General features: G+C 49.0%; 1 protein-coding gene across 7 annotated transcripts in view; it reads right to left on the bottom strand.

Moving 5' to 3' along the window:
• Csmd2 (CUB and Sushi multiple domains 2) overlaps positions 1-18,523 on the bottom strand; it is a 569,993-nt gene that overhangs the window by 166,796 nt on the left and 384,674 nt on the right. For all 7 annotated transcript variants that reach the window (XR_010066645.1, XR_010066640.1, XR_010066641.1 and 4 more), the window contains 6 exons: positions 12,777-12,915; positions 11,647-11,834; positions 10,835-11,023; positions 10,530-10,646; positions 1,592-1,807; positions 327-515 (listed from right to left, as the gene is read on the bottom strand). Coding sequence is in view for 1 of the 7 variants with exons in the window: in XM_063288624.1 (XP_063144694.1) it covers positions 327-515; positions 1,592-1,807; positions 10,530-10,646; positions 10,835-11,023; positions 11,647-11,834; positions 12,777-12,915 (1,038 nt within the window). In the remaining 6 variants the exon portion in view is untranslated. The remainder of the gene's footprint in view (positions 1-326; positions 516-1,591; positions 1,808-10,529; positions 10,647-10,834; positions 11,024-11,646; positions 11,835-12,776; positions 12,916-18,523) is intronic.

Genomic DNA, 18,523 nt, shown 5'->3' with positions numbered 1-18,523 from the left:
CTAGGTCCGCCGCCATATTGCCTTGCAAGAGGCACCTGAAAGTTAAGGCCTGTACTAATGGTTGGAGGTGAGCGTACTGAGGTTAGCTGTACCCCAGAGCCTACCAGAACTGCTTGGCAAAAGCCATGTCAGGCCATAGAGCAAATTCCTTTGCGCCTTACAGAGGTAATTGGGCTACATGTCCAAGGTTCCTCTGCAGGTTAAGTGTGACTGTATGGATTGTCAACCCAGGCCCATGAGCCTCCCGGTTGGGCGCATCCCTCCGCCTGGCTCTAAGTTTGGCCCGCCCAATAAGGGAAGCAGAAGGAAAGCACGTGACCACCTACCAACACACCTTGGCAGAGGCGAACTCCACAGGCGCCGTCTGCCCCCCAGGCACGTGATGCGGGCCGTGCCCTCCAGACGGTACCCGGGGAAGCAGGAAAAGGTCAGGGTGTCACCCACGCCAAACTGCAAGCCCTTTCGGATGCTGTAGGCCGGAACCTCAGGCTCTTCACAGGGCTCCAGGTCATACTCTGCAGAGGAAGACGGTGGGCGTTTTAGGTGCAGAGACGACTGAGGACAGTCCCAGCACCAGGGAAAAGAACCAGAGAGAAAACCCGAGACTACAGTGTGCTAGCCCCCAACAAGTGTGGGGAAAAGAAGAGTCATCCTGAGGGTTCAGGCTGAGAGAAACGTTGGGAGGCCTCATTATGGGGGCTCAGAATCTGGGAGAAGTGCTCCACGGAGGACTTCCGAGAGTCCTCCCTCAGCCCCGATCCTGTGGTTCCACTTGAACCTGAAACCGGCTTCACACAATCGTCCACTTTCAGGGAGTCAGGGTCTGTGACTCTGCTTCGAGCACCCTGCACTAGGATCCTGATTCCAAACGCCTCTTTCCTTTGGATCAGGCTGGCTTTGCGACAGTGATGCGCACAGTGGGAGGGTGGGTGGCAATGATGGGCCAAGGACATGCTAGATGTCATTAGCGATAATGTGGCTGTGGCTATCTCTCCTTGCTCAGTGCTCTGAGGAGTGGGGGGCGGGGGGTCCTACTGGCCAGGCCTGTCAGAGGGCAGCGGGAGACTAAGCTGAGCTAAGGAAGTCCATCAGCACTTCTGTCCCGCTGATGGGGAAGACCTTGGATACCTACGGACGAGGGTGGAGGGGACAGCTTGTAATGGGAGTAAAGGCCTCGAATGCCAAGAAAGAGCTTTCTTTTCAGGATTCCCAACTACAGAGCTAAATATATATCACTCTGAGATCAGCATTGATGCAGATGCTGAGAGAGACTAAAATGCAGGCACACTAACCCTCATCTCCTTCTCTTTGTAACTGTTGGGGTTGGGAAACAGGAGTGAGTCACGGGGAGCATTTGAAGCAGGGAAGTCAGGAAGGGACTCTCGTAATCCCTCTAGCTCAACCATCTGGGTGGCCAAGTGTACCCCGAGTCAGAGAATAAACCTACTGGCCCATGCCAAGACCGTTCCTGGGAAGTCCATCCTTGTCACTAAGCTATCCCCAGCCTTGAGGTCATTCGCCCTAACACTGAAGAGCTGCATGGGGAAGCATTCCCTGGTCTCTTCTCCCTAGGGATGGTCACACTCATTACCTGAGAAGGTGATGTTGAATCCCTCATAGGACATGGAGAAATCAGAGATGAAGCGGACTTGAGCCGTGAAGTTGCCATAGAGCCCGGCACTGATGGGCGCTGGCAGCCTCGAACCGGTCAGTTGCCTCAGGGGCTGGGAGAAGCTGCCGTTCTCAGTGATGAGGAGGTAGTCATGGCCGCTCTCTAGGTGGAAGGTATGGAAGGTAAAGAACACACCTGCAGAGAGAGCAGAGCCACAGGCGGGGGGAGTCTTAGTCCAGCGGTCAGCACATGCAAGGGTCTACCACATTGCTTCACAGCCATACAAACACTGTGTCTTTGTGGAGTCTGTACCATGGGTGAGATCCAGGGTGAGGAGGAGGGGAAGGACAATGTGTTACACAAATGCCTATAGTCAGAGGGATGGAGCCAAGACAGGAGACAGCCTGTCACGGGTGCTTAGATAGCAGTCTACAGCAAGAAGCAGGGGTGGGGAGAGATAGCTCAGTTGGTAAAATGCTTGCTGTGAGAACCTGAGTTTGATCTTCAGAACCCATGTGTATAAGCAGAGTGTGGGCGGTTGTGCATGTTGATCCCATAGCTGGGAGGCAGAGACAGGCTGATTCCCAAGGCTCGCTGACTGGCCGGCTTAGACCAGTCTGTGAATCCCAGCTCAGTGACAGATCCTGTTTCAATAAAGCAAGGTGGATGGCTCTCGGAGCAACACCCAGCTGTCCTCTGGCTTCCACACGCATGTGTATTAATGTTTATACCCACACCCACATAAGCATGCACATATAAGTAATTGATAAAAGGTGTAGCTGGAAGAGAGGCTTGTGAGGCAGCCTTGTGAAAAAGAGAATGCTTGATTCGAATCTCAAGTCACACAGCCATTCAGTAGGCAAAGACAAGGAAGATTGTCCTTGGCAGGGGACCAGCCTATCTTTGGGGATAGAGCAACTGTGGTGTTCAGGGCTTCATGAGCAGCAGGGTAACTGGGTGTCTTCAGGAGAAGCATCTGGGCCTGAAACTGGGGGCAGATCTGGCACTTCACTAGAGTCAACAAGATGGCTGGCCCTTCCCAGACCATGTCAGATGTTGGTTATAGCAAAATGGTGGTCAGAAGGAGCATGGGGTTGGAGGAGAGGAGGCAGAGAAATTGGTTTCAAGGATGGCTGCTTGCGCTGGACCGGGGGTTGGGGCTTGGCATCAGCAACAAGAGCAAGCATGGATAAGGAATCCCAGGCAGCTGGGCGGGCAGCCGAGGCTGACGTGATGCAAAGGGATGGCTGGGAAACACGCAGGTGCAGCAGAGCGCAAAACAGAGGCTCTGGTGTTGAACCCAGGCGGCATCCGAGCTTCCAGTGAGCAGCTGAAAGAAGATTCAGGAGTTCAGGACTCGGGTGGGACTCCAGAGGTGGATCCTAGTCACCAGCAGAAGGTGGCATTTGAAGCCATGAGCTTGGACTAGCAGGTCCAGAAGAGTTTGCAGTGTAGAGACAGAGAGGTAGAAGCTGAGGAAACTACATGAGCCAGAGAAGGGGCAGAAGCAGCAAAGAGAACCAGAGAGTGGGACGACGGGGGTTGTGAACGCTCTTGGACAGCAGCGGGAATGTATTTGTGTGTCGCTTTCCATGAGGACGCCTGTCCTTGGCACCTACCAAGTGTCAGGGTTGGGGAGGGAGACTACCAATGTAAATCAAGCAGCAGCAGTAATATTCCTTCACTGAGTTTTAAGTCCCTGCTGCCTCTATTCTTGCTCTCTTGCTTGCTCCCGATGCCAGCCCTTAGCTGGGGAAACGGATCTGCCAGTTACCCTAAAATGTGGGTGTGGTCTGTTTTGTACCCTGGGAAAAAACAAGGCACAAAGAGACATGTCCAAGGTCTTCCTCATAGCAGTAGAGCTAAACCCAGGTCACCTGACTGCAGAGGTGATTCTGTCCTCCCACACCAGGGTGCAGCCTCTTAGGAAGAGAGTAGGTGGTCGGCTGGAGGGTGAGGAGGAAGCAGATGGACCGGAAGGATATTGATAACAGATAGTGCTCCAGCTTGTCCTGATTCTGCTGTTTGGGTGAGTCTGTGTGAAAGCATATGTGTAAACCAGTACATCCACGGACAAGCACAGGGTCCATTTGCTGTGTGTGTGGGCTACAGACCCACAATAGGGCTGTCCCCTGAGAGCTTGTGAGACAAACCTCTCTGCAGACCTACCCGGCCACAGTCTGCATGCTGAATAGGTCCCGCTGACCTGTGATGTACCTCTGTGCCATCGCTGACCCTAATGGCCTTTTTGGGACATGGTGGTTGGATCCAAGCCCCTGAGGCTGAAGAATTTGAAAATGTTTGCATGTCCTTGCATCCCATGGATGAGAAGGAGCTAGAGATCTCCCAATGTCTGGGTTTCTATGAGAGCTGGGGAGATGGAAAATGAACGGAGGAGGCAGGGTTCCGGTGGTGGTTTGTAAACACCCCACGTCTAGGTAACCAGGATCTGTCCAAGTACCAATGTGTGCAAGGATACAGGTCCTGTGTCACTACCAAGCACTGGACTAATGTTTAGTTCTTTGTGCTGAGAAAGAAATGGCTTAGTGAAGGGGAGAGGCATAGAAACCATGGGTAATCTCTGTAGGCAGTGGGGAGTGGGAGCAACTACGTCTGGGAGTCTTCATGGGGAGCATCGGAAGGATTCACCAGTGAGGGCCTGCATGACCCTGGGCAAACAGGTGTGAGCATGCGTTGTGGGGAACATGTGGGTCAGATACAGTAACACAGCAGACACGAGTTGTTGAGACACCAGCTTGCCCCTGCTCTTCCAGCAAACACAGCCTCTCCTGGGGAGTAAACATTTGGCTGGGAGCTAAGGATGAGCACACCCAGCTGAAACCCTCGGGTTTCCCAGCTGTGCTGATTGCTTGGGGCTTTTTAGGCCATTGTGAGAAAATGAAGACATTGTCATAGAAATAGAGGACTGGTTGGAGTTTGAATCCTATCTGGTATGACAGATGCACACAGTAGAACTACTGCACAGGGAAGAAATTACAGGAGTCACATGTCCGTCTGCCAGTGGAAGGACAGGAGCTGAGGTCCCTCGGTAGGTGCCTTCTTGGTAAGTACCGTCTCTCAGCTGTGGTAAGGAAATGGCAGACTCCCTTCCCAGGTGGCAAATAGTCCTCAGGGTGAGGACTTGGAAGAGCCTCGCTGTCAGGCTCCTGGTGCCGTCCTAGCACACAGTAGGGATTCAACAGGTGATCTGGGCTCCAGATCCCCAGGTGACCTGGGAGGTTAGGAGAGGCCACCCCTGGTGCAGCAGGAGGATGAGTACTAGAGACTGAAGTGGCAAGATCAATGCGTCAAAGGAACTTATGTGCAGAGAGAGCCTGGAAGCCCTTCATCACCTTGAGGCTTCATCCATGGGACAGAACATTCACAATGGGGAAGAGGAACACAGTTGGGAGAGGCAGGGGCCATGAAGAGTTATAAAGGGCTAAGCACAATGTAGCCTGATGCTTCTGGGACATTTTTTTTAATTTATTTTTTAAGATTTTATTTTATTGTATGAGTACACTGTAGCTGCCTTCAGACACACCAGAAGAGGGCATCAGATCTCATTACAGATGGTTGTGAGCCACCATGTGGTTGCTGGGATTTGAACTCAGGACCTCAGGAAGAGCAGTTGGTGCTCTTAACCACTGAGCCATCTCTCCAGCCCCCCTGGGACATTTTCCTTAGCCCTCACTTCCATTCTTGGAGTGTCTTGTTCCTGCTTAGTTATTCTTCTCTTTCTCTTTCTAAATCAACTTTTCCTGGTTCAACCCTTTGTCCTGGGCACACAAGGCTGCGAACTGTGGCCTGTGAATCCAGATCAGTGGTCCTAAGCTTACTTTCTCTGACACTCTGGGCTTTCTCACTGCTTCTGACCGCCATGCCTAACAGACACAGCTTCCTCTCCATCTCCCCTCCCCCAGGCAACTGCCTGGATTTCCATCTTGCCTGTCTTGTTGGTTTTTTTTCCCTTGAAATTTAATAAAATTGCCTTCAAGCTTCTGAATCAGCTTTTAAATTCTTTTATTAATGATATTAAGAACCCCAAAGAGGGAACCCCATTTTCCTAGAAACTAACATTGAGGTCTCCGTAAAGCCACATTCTCTGCCACTGCTAGTTCCCTTGACCGTCCCACCCCAATGTAGCCTGAAGACATAATGTGCTCCTCCCTTTAGCCACCACACTATTGAAACAGAGTCTGGGGGGGGGGGGGCTTTGATTTCATGCTAAGGGAATCTCATGTGGGGAGAAGGAAAGGACTACAGCCCTGGTGGTAGCCATAGCTGGGGGGTTGTCTTCAGGGACGAGGTCTCACACAGTTCTGAGGACTTTATCTCTTGCAGGAGACTGAACCTGAGATAATGGTGCTGGGTGGGACCAAAACTTACCCGTGATCGCCTGGCTATGCAATCTATTTAAAGCCATCTACTTAAACCCAGATCTCATGTTAGGACTCTAGAGGTGGATGTGGAATTAATTCTCCTTTCTCCCCTTCCCCCTCCTCTCTCTTCTGTGTGTGTGTGTGTGTGTGTGTGTGTGTGTGTGTGTGTGTGTGTGTGTGTGTGTGTTTGAGCCTCTTTGTTTCTCTTCTCAATGTGTCCACATTGAATAAATCTCTCTTTTGTGCTTTTCACCAATATTTTATTCCCTTAATTGGCCAATCGAGGACTGGTGGCCAAAGCTGTCCATGCCCTGGGTCTGACCTTGACTCCAGTCATCCTGCCATATGGCAGCTGAACAATTCAGAATAAAGTTAACTTTCCCCAGCTGGGCTTCCTTTTGTTTGGGAGCAATTCAAATAAGCAACCCAGGGGTCTGTTAGCACAACATAGACTAGGAGCAGGGCATGGGAGACATGTGTGGGCTCGGTTCCTTTCGATTCACATCACCAAACAGATCTCTAGGTCCTGTGTGCTCTGTATAACCAGGGGAGAGGAAAGTGTGGGGAACCAGAGATCTGTCTTTCAAAGAGCTCCCAGTATGTCACGGAAGTGGGGGTTAACATGAAATGGCAAGTTTGGGGCTGTCTTCTCTCTCTTGATGATGGCAAGTTCTAGAAACCGAGCTGAGGTCTGGGTGGCTGGTTTCAGCAGGTGGCTGCAGCCCTTGGGTTTCCTGGGCTGGTTTCCTGGGGTTCAATGATGAAGGAAAGGGCTCTAAGGAGGTCTGGTCATTCCCCAAAGCTCGCACTGATTCACAGACTTCCTGTCCTGGCTAAATTTTTCCTGGGCACCATCCTTGAACACAAGCTTGCATTTGAACTCCAGGACACTTGCCTGACATCCTGGTGTTTCTGTCTTCTGTCTGCCTCATCATGGGGCACTGAGATCCAGGTCTACATCTCAGACAAGCATGTGTGAAATAGCCAATGAGCTGACATGATTTCTGGTAAACGCACAGAGAAATATAGTGGTATATACATTCACACAATCTCAGATGCTCCGCCGTACAAACATGAATCTCTCTGATCATGGGTACCCAGATACAGAATATATCTAAGACAGGGGTTGTCTTTCTAGGGACCCTCAGGGCTGCCTTGACTTCTAGGAGGTTCCTGTTTCCCCTTGATGCGGAAACTCTGGGCCATCTTAGCCCTGGGCAGAGTTAGCCTTGAAAGCCAAGGTGGATACTTCAGTCCACATGGCGTCTACAGAAATACTCTTTCTTTCAGGTTTTTTCCTTATGCAAATAGTGTGGTTACATAAAATGTATCCCTCATTCATGGGAAAGGTAGTTAAAGATGAGAATGAAGAAAGGGCAGTTCCTATGAACGTGTGGGGCAGACCTCTGCAGATCATGTCTTATACCAATAGCCTTGCTTCTGCTTTATACATGCAGCAGACTTTGGGGGCCACACTTGGCTGTTTAACTTATTGGCACAGCTCTGATGGCCAGCAGCCGTTCTTTCCCATATTATTTCTCTCTCTAGCTGTCTGGCGTTCCACTCCGTACTCTCTGCTTATTTCACGTTTTATTTTTTATTTGTGTGTGCATGTGCACATGTATATTTGTGTGTGTGTGTGTGTGTTTCCATGCTACATGTATGCAGAGCCCATGGAGATAATTACATGGAGTCAGATTCCCTGGAGCTGGTGTTGGAGGCAGTCATGAGCCACCTGAAGTGGGTCTGAGAACTGAATTTGGGTCGTCTATTCCGTTTCCGAAACACTCATATTCACTCAGATTAGCTAGTTAGTTTGTGCATGCGGGTACTATGTACACACGTACATGTGTTAAAGGCTGAGGTTAAAACTGGTGTCTTATTATTGGAGCCACCGAATCTGACGCTTACTGATTCGACTGTCCCACAGCTCCGATGTTCCATGTGTTGCTGGGCCTGACTTTTTACATGAATGCTGGTGGTGTGAGCTCGGGTCCTCAGTGCATGTTGAGCAAGCATGTAATGAACTGGGGCATCTCCTCAGCCCTAGTTCCTAATTTTTTGACGTAATAAAAATATTCCTGACAGGTAACCTGACAACGTGCAGTTTTGCTACTTGCGTTCAGGTAAATGGCGGTAAGTGAAGTCGCTGGCTACAGAGACCACACTGATTCCCACTCCCGGATCACCCCTGGGAGAAGGCCAGGCTTGTCCACACTGGTCAGGAGTGAGGCTGTGAGGCCTAACCATGTCTAGACCACACCGTGCATCACAGCGTCCTGACGTGACTTGGAAAGGGAAAACTGTGCTTCATTACTGGCTGGAATTGCATGTCTTTAATTATTGGTGGGACTGATGTTTTCAATTTGTATTTCAATTATGAAGTGTTAGTTTATAGCTCTGCTCATTTTTCAGGCTGATGGGCCGGGCCAAGTTTCCTTACAGAATTTAAAATCTCTTTAACACATTAGGTCGGCAGCTTAGTCAATTACATACATCACAGGTATTTTTTTTTTGAGTATTTACTATTAACTTTGCATTTTCACCAAGGTTTTTTTTTTCTAATACAAATCTTATCAATTTTTAAATTTTAATTGAACCCAACAGTCTCTGCCTTTATGAATTATCGCTTTTAAAGGGACATCTCTCCAGAGGCTAAGACATCCACAGCTCTCATCCATGTGGCTTTTCGGTTGGGTTTTAAACATCCCTTTTCAAAATGGTTAACCTCACTGTGTGCGTGTGCATGTAGATGTACATGTGCATGTGTGGGTGTGCATGTGTGATTGTGCATGTAGATGTACATGTGCCTGTGTGTGTGTGCCTGTGTGTGTGTGTGCCTGTGTGTGTGTGCCTGTGTGGGTGTGTATGTGTGAGTGTGCATGTGTGTGTGTGCATGTGTGTGTGTGTGCCTGTGTGGGTGTGCATGTGTGGGTGTGTGCATGTGTGGGTGTGCATGTGTGTGTGTGTGCATGTGTGTGTGTGCATGTGTGAGTGTGCATGTGGAGGCCAGGGATTCATTTCAGGTGCTGTTCCTCAATAGCAGTCCATGCTGTTTTTGGAGACGAGGTTTGTCACTTTAACCTGGGGCTCACGCACTGGCTAGGCTGACTGGCTAGGGATAGCCCAGAGGTCCTCCTTTCTCTACCTTCTCGGCTTTGGGATTGCAGCAGTGAGGCAGACACTGTGTCCTGCTTTGCACACAGGTGCTGGGGGATTGAACTCAGTCCTCGGGCTTGCAGAGCAAGCATTTCACCCACGGAGGCTCTTCTCCAGGAGCATAATCCCATTGTTTTTAAAATTCTCTTCATGTGACTTCTTCAATGGTGCTAAAATGATACGTTAGTCATGTCATATAGTCTGTTTTTGGCCGTGTACACAGGCATGGGCACACAGAGGCATCTATTTCTGTACTGTATTCCTGTCAAGTAAAGGATGTTCACTCACCATTCACTGTCAGCCCTCACCGACATTTGGGTATGTTGAGGGTTAGCCTTCTATTTCAACCCCTTAATCCTCCAATCCTCTGCATGCAAATCCTTCCAGATCAGAGGAGTTTGTTTTGTTTGTTTGTTTTTATTTTTATTGAAGGCACACATCACAATTATCAGTGATTGTCAGACTCTGATGCCTGGCTTCTACTCCTAGTGTAGAAAACCCAAACCTGTGAGCGTAGGTGCTAGAATTCCTGCTAAACGGCAGAGTGGAGGAACGGCCTCTAGAGATGTCTGAATAAGCACTGGGGTAGAGGCTGAAACAGCCTGCCTCCTGCTGATCTCCATGCCAGCGTGTGTACAAACACTGGTCAGAAGCATGCACTACCAACGAACTTGTAACTGGCACTCTTGCTTTGAACTCAGACTCCAAAGATTTCACTTGCTCCCTCACAGCTGAGGGAGCGGCAGAAGCTGGGGAGGTAAATGAATGTGTCATCCTCAGAAAGAAGAAAGCTGTGTAGACAGGGGGTGCCTCAGAGACGCAGGAGAGATGGTGCTGGGACAACCGATTTATCAACTATGACAACAGCCTGACCTGGCAGGACAGACCTGTAATCCCTGCTATTAGGAAACAAGTTCAAGACCAGCCTGGTTACCTTAGCAAAATCCCCATCTCAAAATAAAACATAAAAAGAGGGGTAGAAAATCTAGCTCCATCATAGGGGTTAATTGAGCATGCCTAGAGTCCCACGTTCAGTTCTTATCTCTGTGTCAGACTTTTTAAAAAAATGATAGTATGTTCTCATCTGTGAACTGGCTTCCCAGCTCCATACTGACAAGGCTGTGCTGCCCCCTTACAGGGTGCATTATGCTGGATGGGGTTTGATGGCTGGTCACTAGCAAGACCTGAGAGGTTAGAGCCTCAACGGTACTTACTGAATGGCTTCTGTGATGCAGACAGGTGTGCAGACCCTGCAAGTTTTCTTACTGGTGAGAAAAATCTCGACTAAGCTAAGTTTAGCTGTCACTATGTCGTGCCATCTTCATGGAAGTTGCTCTGATCTGGGACTCAGGAGTCCTGGCCACAAGGTCACTTACCCTTGCCATGTGACGTCTCAATAACCCAGGTGCAGTTCAAGTTGTTGGGGTAGAAGTCAGGGAACCCTGGCGACAAGATGGTGCCACTGGAGCCTTGGATGAAGCCACCACAGAGAGCTGTAGGAGTGAAGTGGGCAGAGAAAGTCAGAATGACTCCGAGAGCTCAGTCAACCATTCTTCATGGACCCCCCCCCCCAAACCACCAACCTCACTGATGAGTGTTGGGGAGTCAGTGAATCAGGCTCCTGGTCTGTCAGGGCAGGAGAAAAATGTGCTCTTTACTGCCCCCTACTGGTGTGCCTCACCTTCACAGCTGGGAAGGGCACGACTCCACTGGAAATTTGGCTCACACTCCAGGGGCTCCCCATCGCTTAACGTGTAGCCCGAGTCACAACTGAAGGTCACCAGAGCACCCACATAGAAGTCGTTTCCATGACGCTGCCCGTTGACGGGGATGCCTGGGTCCAGACAGTGATCTGACTGCAATGTAATAGCTGGAAAAGAGAGGCCACAGCTGGGAACAGACAGCATATGATGTCATCAAGGAGGGGCCCCATGTGGCTTATAAAGGGAGGAGGACAGAGCCTTGGTCTACAGAGGCAGAAGTTGCCCAGTTCTCAAGCAGGTTCGCACATTCAGCCCAGGTCTACTCAATGCTCACTCTGGGGTTAGGCACTATATCAAGGCTTAGTGACAAAGCATGAGTAAGCAAATGACCGCCCTCACGATGCTCTCAAGCCACACCCGTAACACCTTCTAAGGTATTGACGTGAGGTTAATCCTCTAAATCTAGGGGGCACGAATGGAGACGATGAGAGAACTCAGGTACAAGGGAGATGCCAACTGACTTCATGTTCGTGCCCAGTCAAACACTTAATCCCACAATGCAATGTGAGGCAGCAGTCAATCATCCATAGACAGAGGAAGCTGTGAGGTGTGCACAAGGGACCTGGCCTGAAGGTCACGAGCAACTGGGTGCCCTTGACCTGTGAGGAGGGCTGAGAATGATGTTCTAGGGTGGCTAGGGCTGGGCCCGTGGTGGAGCACGGTCAGGGGATCTTCCCCCAGTCCAGTCAGTGTGGACGTCTGCCTCTTGGTGCCACCTGCTGCGACTCACTCTCATAGCGGAGCTGGAAGCCGATGTCCGAGTGACTCTTGTCAGTGGAGAAGAGGAGGTAGAGGCAGTTACTGGTGCTGATGAGGAACTGGGGCACCTGGGTCCCATGGTAAACGCCGATCAAAGGCGCTGAGTATGTCCGTCCATCTCGTACTTCCAGGGTGTCATAATTGACCTCGGTTTTAAACCTACCAAACGATGCAGATGGAGATGTTTTAAGAGACCCAAAGCACAACATTGCCCTGCCTCACCCAGGGCTCCAGGCAACCAGATTTCAGCAGACAGGATAGAATATATACTATATAATTTAATATAATTTGCATACATTTACTAATCATGTGGAAGGACTTCCTCTACTGTGCTTAACTCAACTCTCCCCATCCATCCTAGGAAGTCACTCTAGAACACGGGCCAGCATCCACCTTAAGATGCAGAGACAAAGGCTTCATGGGATTCAGAATGTTCTAGGCTAGGGGGTTCATCTGCCAAAGTCCTGGGATCAAATCCGGTCTTTGGCTTAGAGAACTGAGACTAGCTTTTACATTTATAATAAAGATGTTTAAAGACCCAAAGAAATAAAGATCGTGCAGCTGAGTCACACGTGGGCAAGTGGCCCGAGGGGCACAGTGTGTTTCCTACGCCACTCTTCAGGGGACAGTTGGCAGACCATGAATTCCATGCCATTGATACTCCATCCGGAGGAGGTCTGGGTTCACATCTGGGAGGCTCCTTTCCCGCCAAGGGGCTTTAGAGCCTGGGAGTGGAGGGAGCACTTGAGCAGGGTTTAGGACGGAGGTTGGGGAGCACTCCTTCCCACGCTGGGGATTTGTGGGCTCTGTCTAAATTTGATGGTGTCTGATGGCGTCTACTTGCCATCTCTCTTTAAGAGGATAGTAAAGGAAAGGGCTCTGGGGTCCAAGGTGATCACTTACTTGCCTTCCCATCCCCAGCCACAGACTCCCAATACATCAATCAAACTCAAGCGTAAAGCTAGCAGGGCAGTCATCCCCATGTTGTCCGCCTTGCTGATGTCTTAGCCTTGGTGCTATACTCCCCCCCCCCCAATTTTGTCAGAGTGGAGGCATCGTCTCGGCACGCCCCTCCCCCTCGGAGGCTGCGGGCAGGAGCACCTGTCGAATGTAATCTTGATGGGGTATCCAGGCTGCGCTTCAATCACCCAGGCGCAGCTCAGGGCATCCTTGTAGAAGCCAGGCCAGCCTGGAGATAGGATGGTCCCGCTGGGCGAAGTCAGGTGACCGCCACAGGGAGCTGGGGGGGTGGGACAGAGGGAGAAAAGCGGATTTGTTGAGAGACAAATGAATGGAGAAATAAACAAAAACCCCTCTCTATAAAATGTGTCAGCCAACAAGGACTTGTTTTGTTTTTATGGAAAATTACATAAAGTCTAAACTGTGAGCTTTGCCGACTGGGACCCTTATAGATGTGACCGGTTACCTCATTTGCAGGTTTATAAAAGGCCTGAAGGAAAAGGCTAAAAATTCTTTCAGCAAAGTCTGTTTGTCATTCCAGTGGGGCTAATATTTGGGTCACTGCTGCCTTTTTCTTTGTTCCCAACTCAATTGTCAGGCCTGAGGCGGAGGCCTACTTTCTCCCATCAACACTGGGGAGCGAGTGGCTAGACGTGGGGTCAGCTCAGGGCAGTGTTGCGTCTCTCGACACTGTGAGTACTATGTTATTTGCCTTCTCCAACAGGCAGGCCCAGTATTTAGTATAGCACCCGACACATAGCTCTGCCTCCATGGTTGCTGGTTAAGAGAGTGGATATGAGGATGGGTGAATGAAGTCTGGGGCAGGTGATTCTGCAAGATGCCGGATGCTTCATCCCACCCTCTGGCTGGCTTTGTCTCACGAAGCAGGTCATTGCCTCCTGCTTAGGATCCTTCCCATGATTTCTTCTTCCAGACACCATGCCTCCTAGCCTGTGTGATGGCTATCAGAGCCATTGCACGCTTCTTCCTTCAGGACACATGGTGGGTTCCATTGTCATGCTAGGTCACATGACTGCTTTGGCCAATAGGATGAGAGAACATGAACGATGCCTGTCACATCCGTGTGGAAACGTTCAGTGTTAGCATGTGGTTTTCAAAATTTCCCCTTCCTCTTCTAATCAGTAAGGATGTTAGGAAGAGGTGCCAATGCTTCCTGGTGCCCTACTCATTGGCTTGCTTTGTTATGCCATCCAAACACATGCTAATAAAGTTATTACTCCCATTTTACAAAGGAGGTGACCAGGGCCAGGGAGGTTAAGAACCCAGATAAAAGACAGTAAGCCAATGAAGTCAGAGCTGAGATTTAACCTGACGACCTCTGTCTCCAAATCCTCCTGCAGCACAGAGCACACCACTGTCAGACAGACAACAGAGCTGGAGGGGACCCAGCGCTTGCCAGGTGTCGGGGCTTAATGTGGATTATCCTTGTGAAGACTGCAAAGCCACACGACACATATGTTACTGCCCTCATTCTATGGAAGGGGATTATTGCCCTCAGTCTATAGAAGGGGATTATTGCCTTCATTCTATAGAAGGGGATTACTGCTCTGACTTCTGTGAGTGGAGGCTTAGAGAAATGAGGTAATTGGACGGAGTTTATATAAAACATTAAACCACACGTGTGTATCATCCCTCCTGTACCTCTGGTTTGCAAAATCCAACCATCACCTCACTCAATCATCTCCTACAGCACATGTGTGGGACCTCAGGGCAGGGAGGGCTGTGCCAGCTGCTGTGCCCAGAGGTCTCAAGTAGGTTCTGAGTCTTGTTTCTCATCCATTCTCTGGGTTGAGGCTGGATGTTGACTTCCCTGCTCAATATCCAGGAAGGCACGGACCAAACGCAGAATTGTACTCCCTGGCTGCAGACAGGCACACACAGTCCTATCTCAAATGTAATTCCTTTCTTTGGGGTCCCCACGCTCTTGTTTTCTCTGCTCTTCCATTACTGCTTTAGATGGCTAATCTCCTTTCCAGCACAAGTGATGGCCAGCGGAGCTCTCTAGTTCGATCCTGCATTCTGTTACTCGCATAGCCCAGCGTGGTCCCTGACTGGCAGGATGTAGAGAGGGGGAGTCCTAGATGCAGTGTCTCTTTAGCAGTACAACTTCTGGACGTCACTAAGACAGACAGCATTGTCCTTTACAGTTCATCTGAGTAAGTACTAACACTTCGATGCGAATTTAACTTTAAAATTTTTTTACACTAAATCTATGCAGGCATCTCTATGTACATGTGAGCACGGATGTCCTGGATTCTGTTTACCTAAAGGAGAGGCAATGTTAAAGTTAAATTAGGGGATACAGAGATGGCTCAGTGGTTAAGAGTGAGTAGCGCTCCTGCAGAAGATCCGAGTTCAGTTCCCAGCACCCACGAGGGTGGGGGGTGTGGGTGTCGGTTTATAATTACCTGTTAGTTCCAGCTTCAACACCTTCTACTGGGCTCTACAGGTACCTGCGCTCATGGTACCTCCACACATAGACATGCACATGTGTATGCACAACTGAGAAGTAAAAATGATGCTTTAAAAAGTTAAATTGGTATTGAAGTGTTAGTACCCACTCAGACGAACAATTGGTGAACAGGTAAATGGAGAACGTGGAGTGCTCCCCGTGGGTAGGAGGGGTGCGCACAGAGCTTCACTTTCCCTGAATGCACATGGTGTTTCACTTTGTAATTATTTTTTTTGGCAGATTTAACTCTGGAACTACATAATCACTTTGCATAATTAAAAATGATTAAATTTGATGTGCAATTTCTAAAAACTTAAACTGAATACAATACTATATTGTGTATTTACGTATAAGAACCAAAAGAGATTTTAAAAGATAGTGATTTGATAGCCCATCCATGTGAGGAAACGAGGATATAAAAAACAGGATGGTGATGATGATGGTGAAGAAGAAGAAGAAGAAGAAGAAGAAGAAGAAGAAGAAGAAGAAGAAGAAGAAGAAGAAGAAGAAGAAGAAGAAGAGGAGGAGGAGGAAGAGGGGGAGGAGGAGGAGGAGGAAGAAGAAGAGGAGGAGGGGGAAGTGGAGGAGGAGGAGGAGGAAGAAGAAGAGGAGGAGGAGGAGGGGGAAGAGGAGGAGGAGGAAGAGGAAGAAGAAGAAGAGGAGGAGGAGGAAGAGGAAGAGGAGGAGGAGGAGGGGGAAGAGGAGGAGGAAGAGGAGGAGGAGGAGGGGGAAGAGGAGGAGGAGGAAGAGGAAGAAGAAGAAGAGGAGGAGGAGGAAGAGGAAGAGGAGGAGGAGGAGGGGGAAGAGGAGGAGGAGGAAGAGGAGGAGGAGGAGGAGGAAGAAGATGAAGAAGAAGAAGAAGAAGAAGAAGAAGAAGAAGAAGAAGAAGAAGAAGAAGAAGAAGAAGAAGAAGAAGAAGAAGAAGAAGAAGAAGAAGGCGGCGGCTATGACGATGACGATGACAATTTGGGGAAGCATGTTGCTGTCTGTAGCACTGTCTTCACTATTCTGAGAGTCCCGAGTATTTATCACAACATGGGAAGTCACATTGGTGTTCTGTGGGACTTGCATATTTTGAGCAAGAGTGAAAAGACAGTTGAATATAATATCAAGGAAGTTAAGGTTAAAAGAAGAAAGCTTCGTTATTTGAAATGAAATGAACCCACACACATTTTCTCTGATAAAGCGATTCTCAGCTGCATTTACCGGAATGGCTCACAGACATGGGGTGAGTCAATAGTAATAAGCACCCTTTAGCATTCTAGATTCTAAACATCAATTTGCTTTAAAAGGTGCCTTAAGAAAAACAACCGATGCTAGATCAGGGGCAGAAAATGTCAAGAGGAGGCCGGGCCATTCTCAAAATGCTCCTGCTAGCCAGGGAGACAATGTGAACGTCAGAGTGAGAACCTTAAATACACAGTAAATACACAGGACAAATGTGCATCCCTTGGCCTCAAATGATGCTTAAAAAGATCCAAACTTCGGAAGGTGTTAGGGAGTTCACTTGGCAATATACAAACAGTACAAGTATAAAAAAAAGAAAGTAATTATTTCTTCAATATTCTCGTTTTGAACTATGTCTTAGCATAAGACGTGCTTCCTTCAGCTTATAGAAGATGAGACATTTTGTAGTCTCCAGGCTGGGATCACAGACAGCCTCTAGTGTCCCCAAAGAGACGCAGTAGGACATTATGCTCCTTTAATGGAGACACGAAACCCCACTTAATAAATGGTCTGGCAATTAAAAGAAAGGAATCCAAGTCTGATTAAGTATCCAGATCTCAGTGCCACTTAAAGAAATACAAGGGAGAAGGGACCTTGTTAACCAGCCACCCTGGGAAGCAATTGGCAGGATTCAGAATGCAAGGGGCAAGGGGACAGCTCAGTCGAATGCCTGCTGTGCAAGCAGGGGGACCTGAGTTTGAGCCCCAGCCCACTCATCAAAAGCTGAGTGGATTAGTGGGACTTTGCTGGCCAGCTGACCCAGCCCAGGTACCAATGGGATGTTCTGTCCAGTGAAACGGGTGGACAGCTCTTGAGAAATAACATCTGACCTCTGGCGTGTGCGAGACTGTGTAAAAGAAAAAAACAAATAAACACAAGGTATACGGCTCCTGAAAAACACATGAGGCTGTCTTCCTGTCTCCGTGTGTGTGTGTGTGTGTGTGTGTGTGTGCACATACATATATACACATGAACCCACACCCATGCACGCACACACATCTGCACCCTCACACTCATATGCATGCATATGCACCTCCATACACCCTCTCATGTCCACACCAATCCAGAGTGCAAGAGAGGTCTTAAGAAATGTCAGGAGGCAGAACAGACTCCCTGAGATTGGTAAATGACTTGAGACCTGTCGGCACACACGCGTGTGCACTGGAAAGGCACTTTGAAGCTCTTATACAGACATTCTTTTATCTCTTCGAGATAATCATAGAAATGTAGCAGACTTTTCCTAGGGATACAACCTCATGCTGGAAGTCCCTCCCGGAGCAGTGTAGCAGCAGCTGGGAGACAACTGGGCACGTAACCCAAGCATAGTAGACTAGAAAATGGTACTCGAGGCTGAGAGGGAAGGAAGGCTCCTATCCTGATTAGGGGGTAAGGCTCAGGAACTGAGCAGAGGAGAGCATCTGGGCCTAACCCAGTGCTTGGCACAAGGAAGATGCTTGACGAACGTGTGTGAAGGAATGAAATCCTGGTTGTAAGCTCGGTCACTTGGACAGGAGGCTCCTCCCACATTCAAGGACCAGCTTTTGACACAGTGGCTGGGGATCCGAACTCATGTCCTGCTTCTATGTCAAGGGCTTTACTGCCTGAGACATCTTTCCAGCGGCTGCAGCAAGTTCTGAAACAACTTCCCCATGGGAAATGAGCTTTACCTTTTTAAAAAAAATATATATTACACTTTGACATGATTTGAAACTTTCCTGATAGCCTGTTTTAGCAATTGAATTAAGAAAGTATTCACTAGAGCTCGCTGGTCTCTCTCTCTCTCTCTCTCTCTCTCTCTCTCTCTCTCTCTCTCTCCCTCCCTCCCTCCCTCCCTCCCTCCCTCCCTCCCTCCCCCCCCCCTCTCTCTCTTTCAACACAGTTCTGTGGGCCAGAATGCTTTCCTGCATCCAGTTTGAGAGTCTTTGTTTTTAATGGGGAGTTTAATTGCCTTAGTTGTCATAACCGATGCATGTGTCTCCCCGCTGTCACCTCTTTATGCTCTCCGGTGCCTAGACTTGTCTTCCATGATGGACAAGATGCTTCCTTTTGTTTTAATATCCTACTGGGAAGTGAAAAATAGAAACCCTGCTTTTTGTTCTCGTTGGGAATACTTTGAAGTCTTTCATGAAGACGTCTGATATTGTAGTCTCTGTAGCGATATAATTCTAAAAGGACAGCCCAGAATCTG

Source organism: Rattus norvegicus, chromosome 5 (genome assembly GCF_036323735.1).
Source record: "Rattus norvegicus strain BN/NHsdMcwi chromosome 5, GRCr8, whole genome shotgun sequence".
Lineage (NCBI taxonomy): Eukaryota > Metazoa > Chordata > Mammalia > Rodentia > Muridae > Rattus > Rattus norvegicus.
Note: the sequence above shows the minus strand (reverse complement) of the source record. Positions and strands in the feature narration are given on the sequence as shown.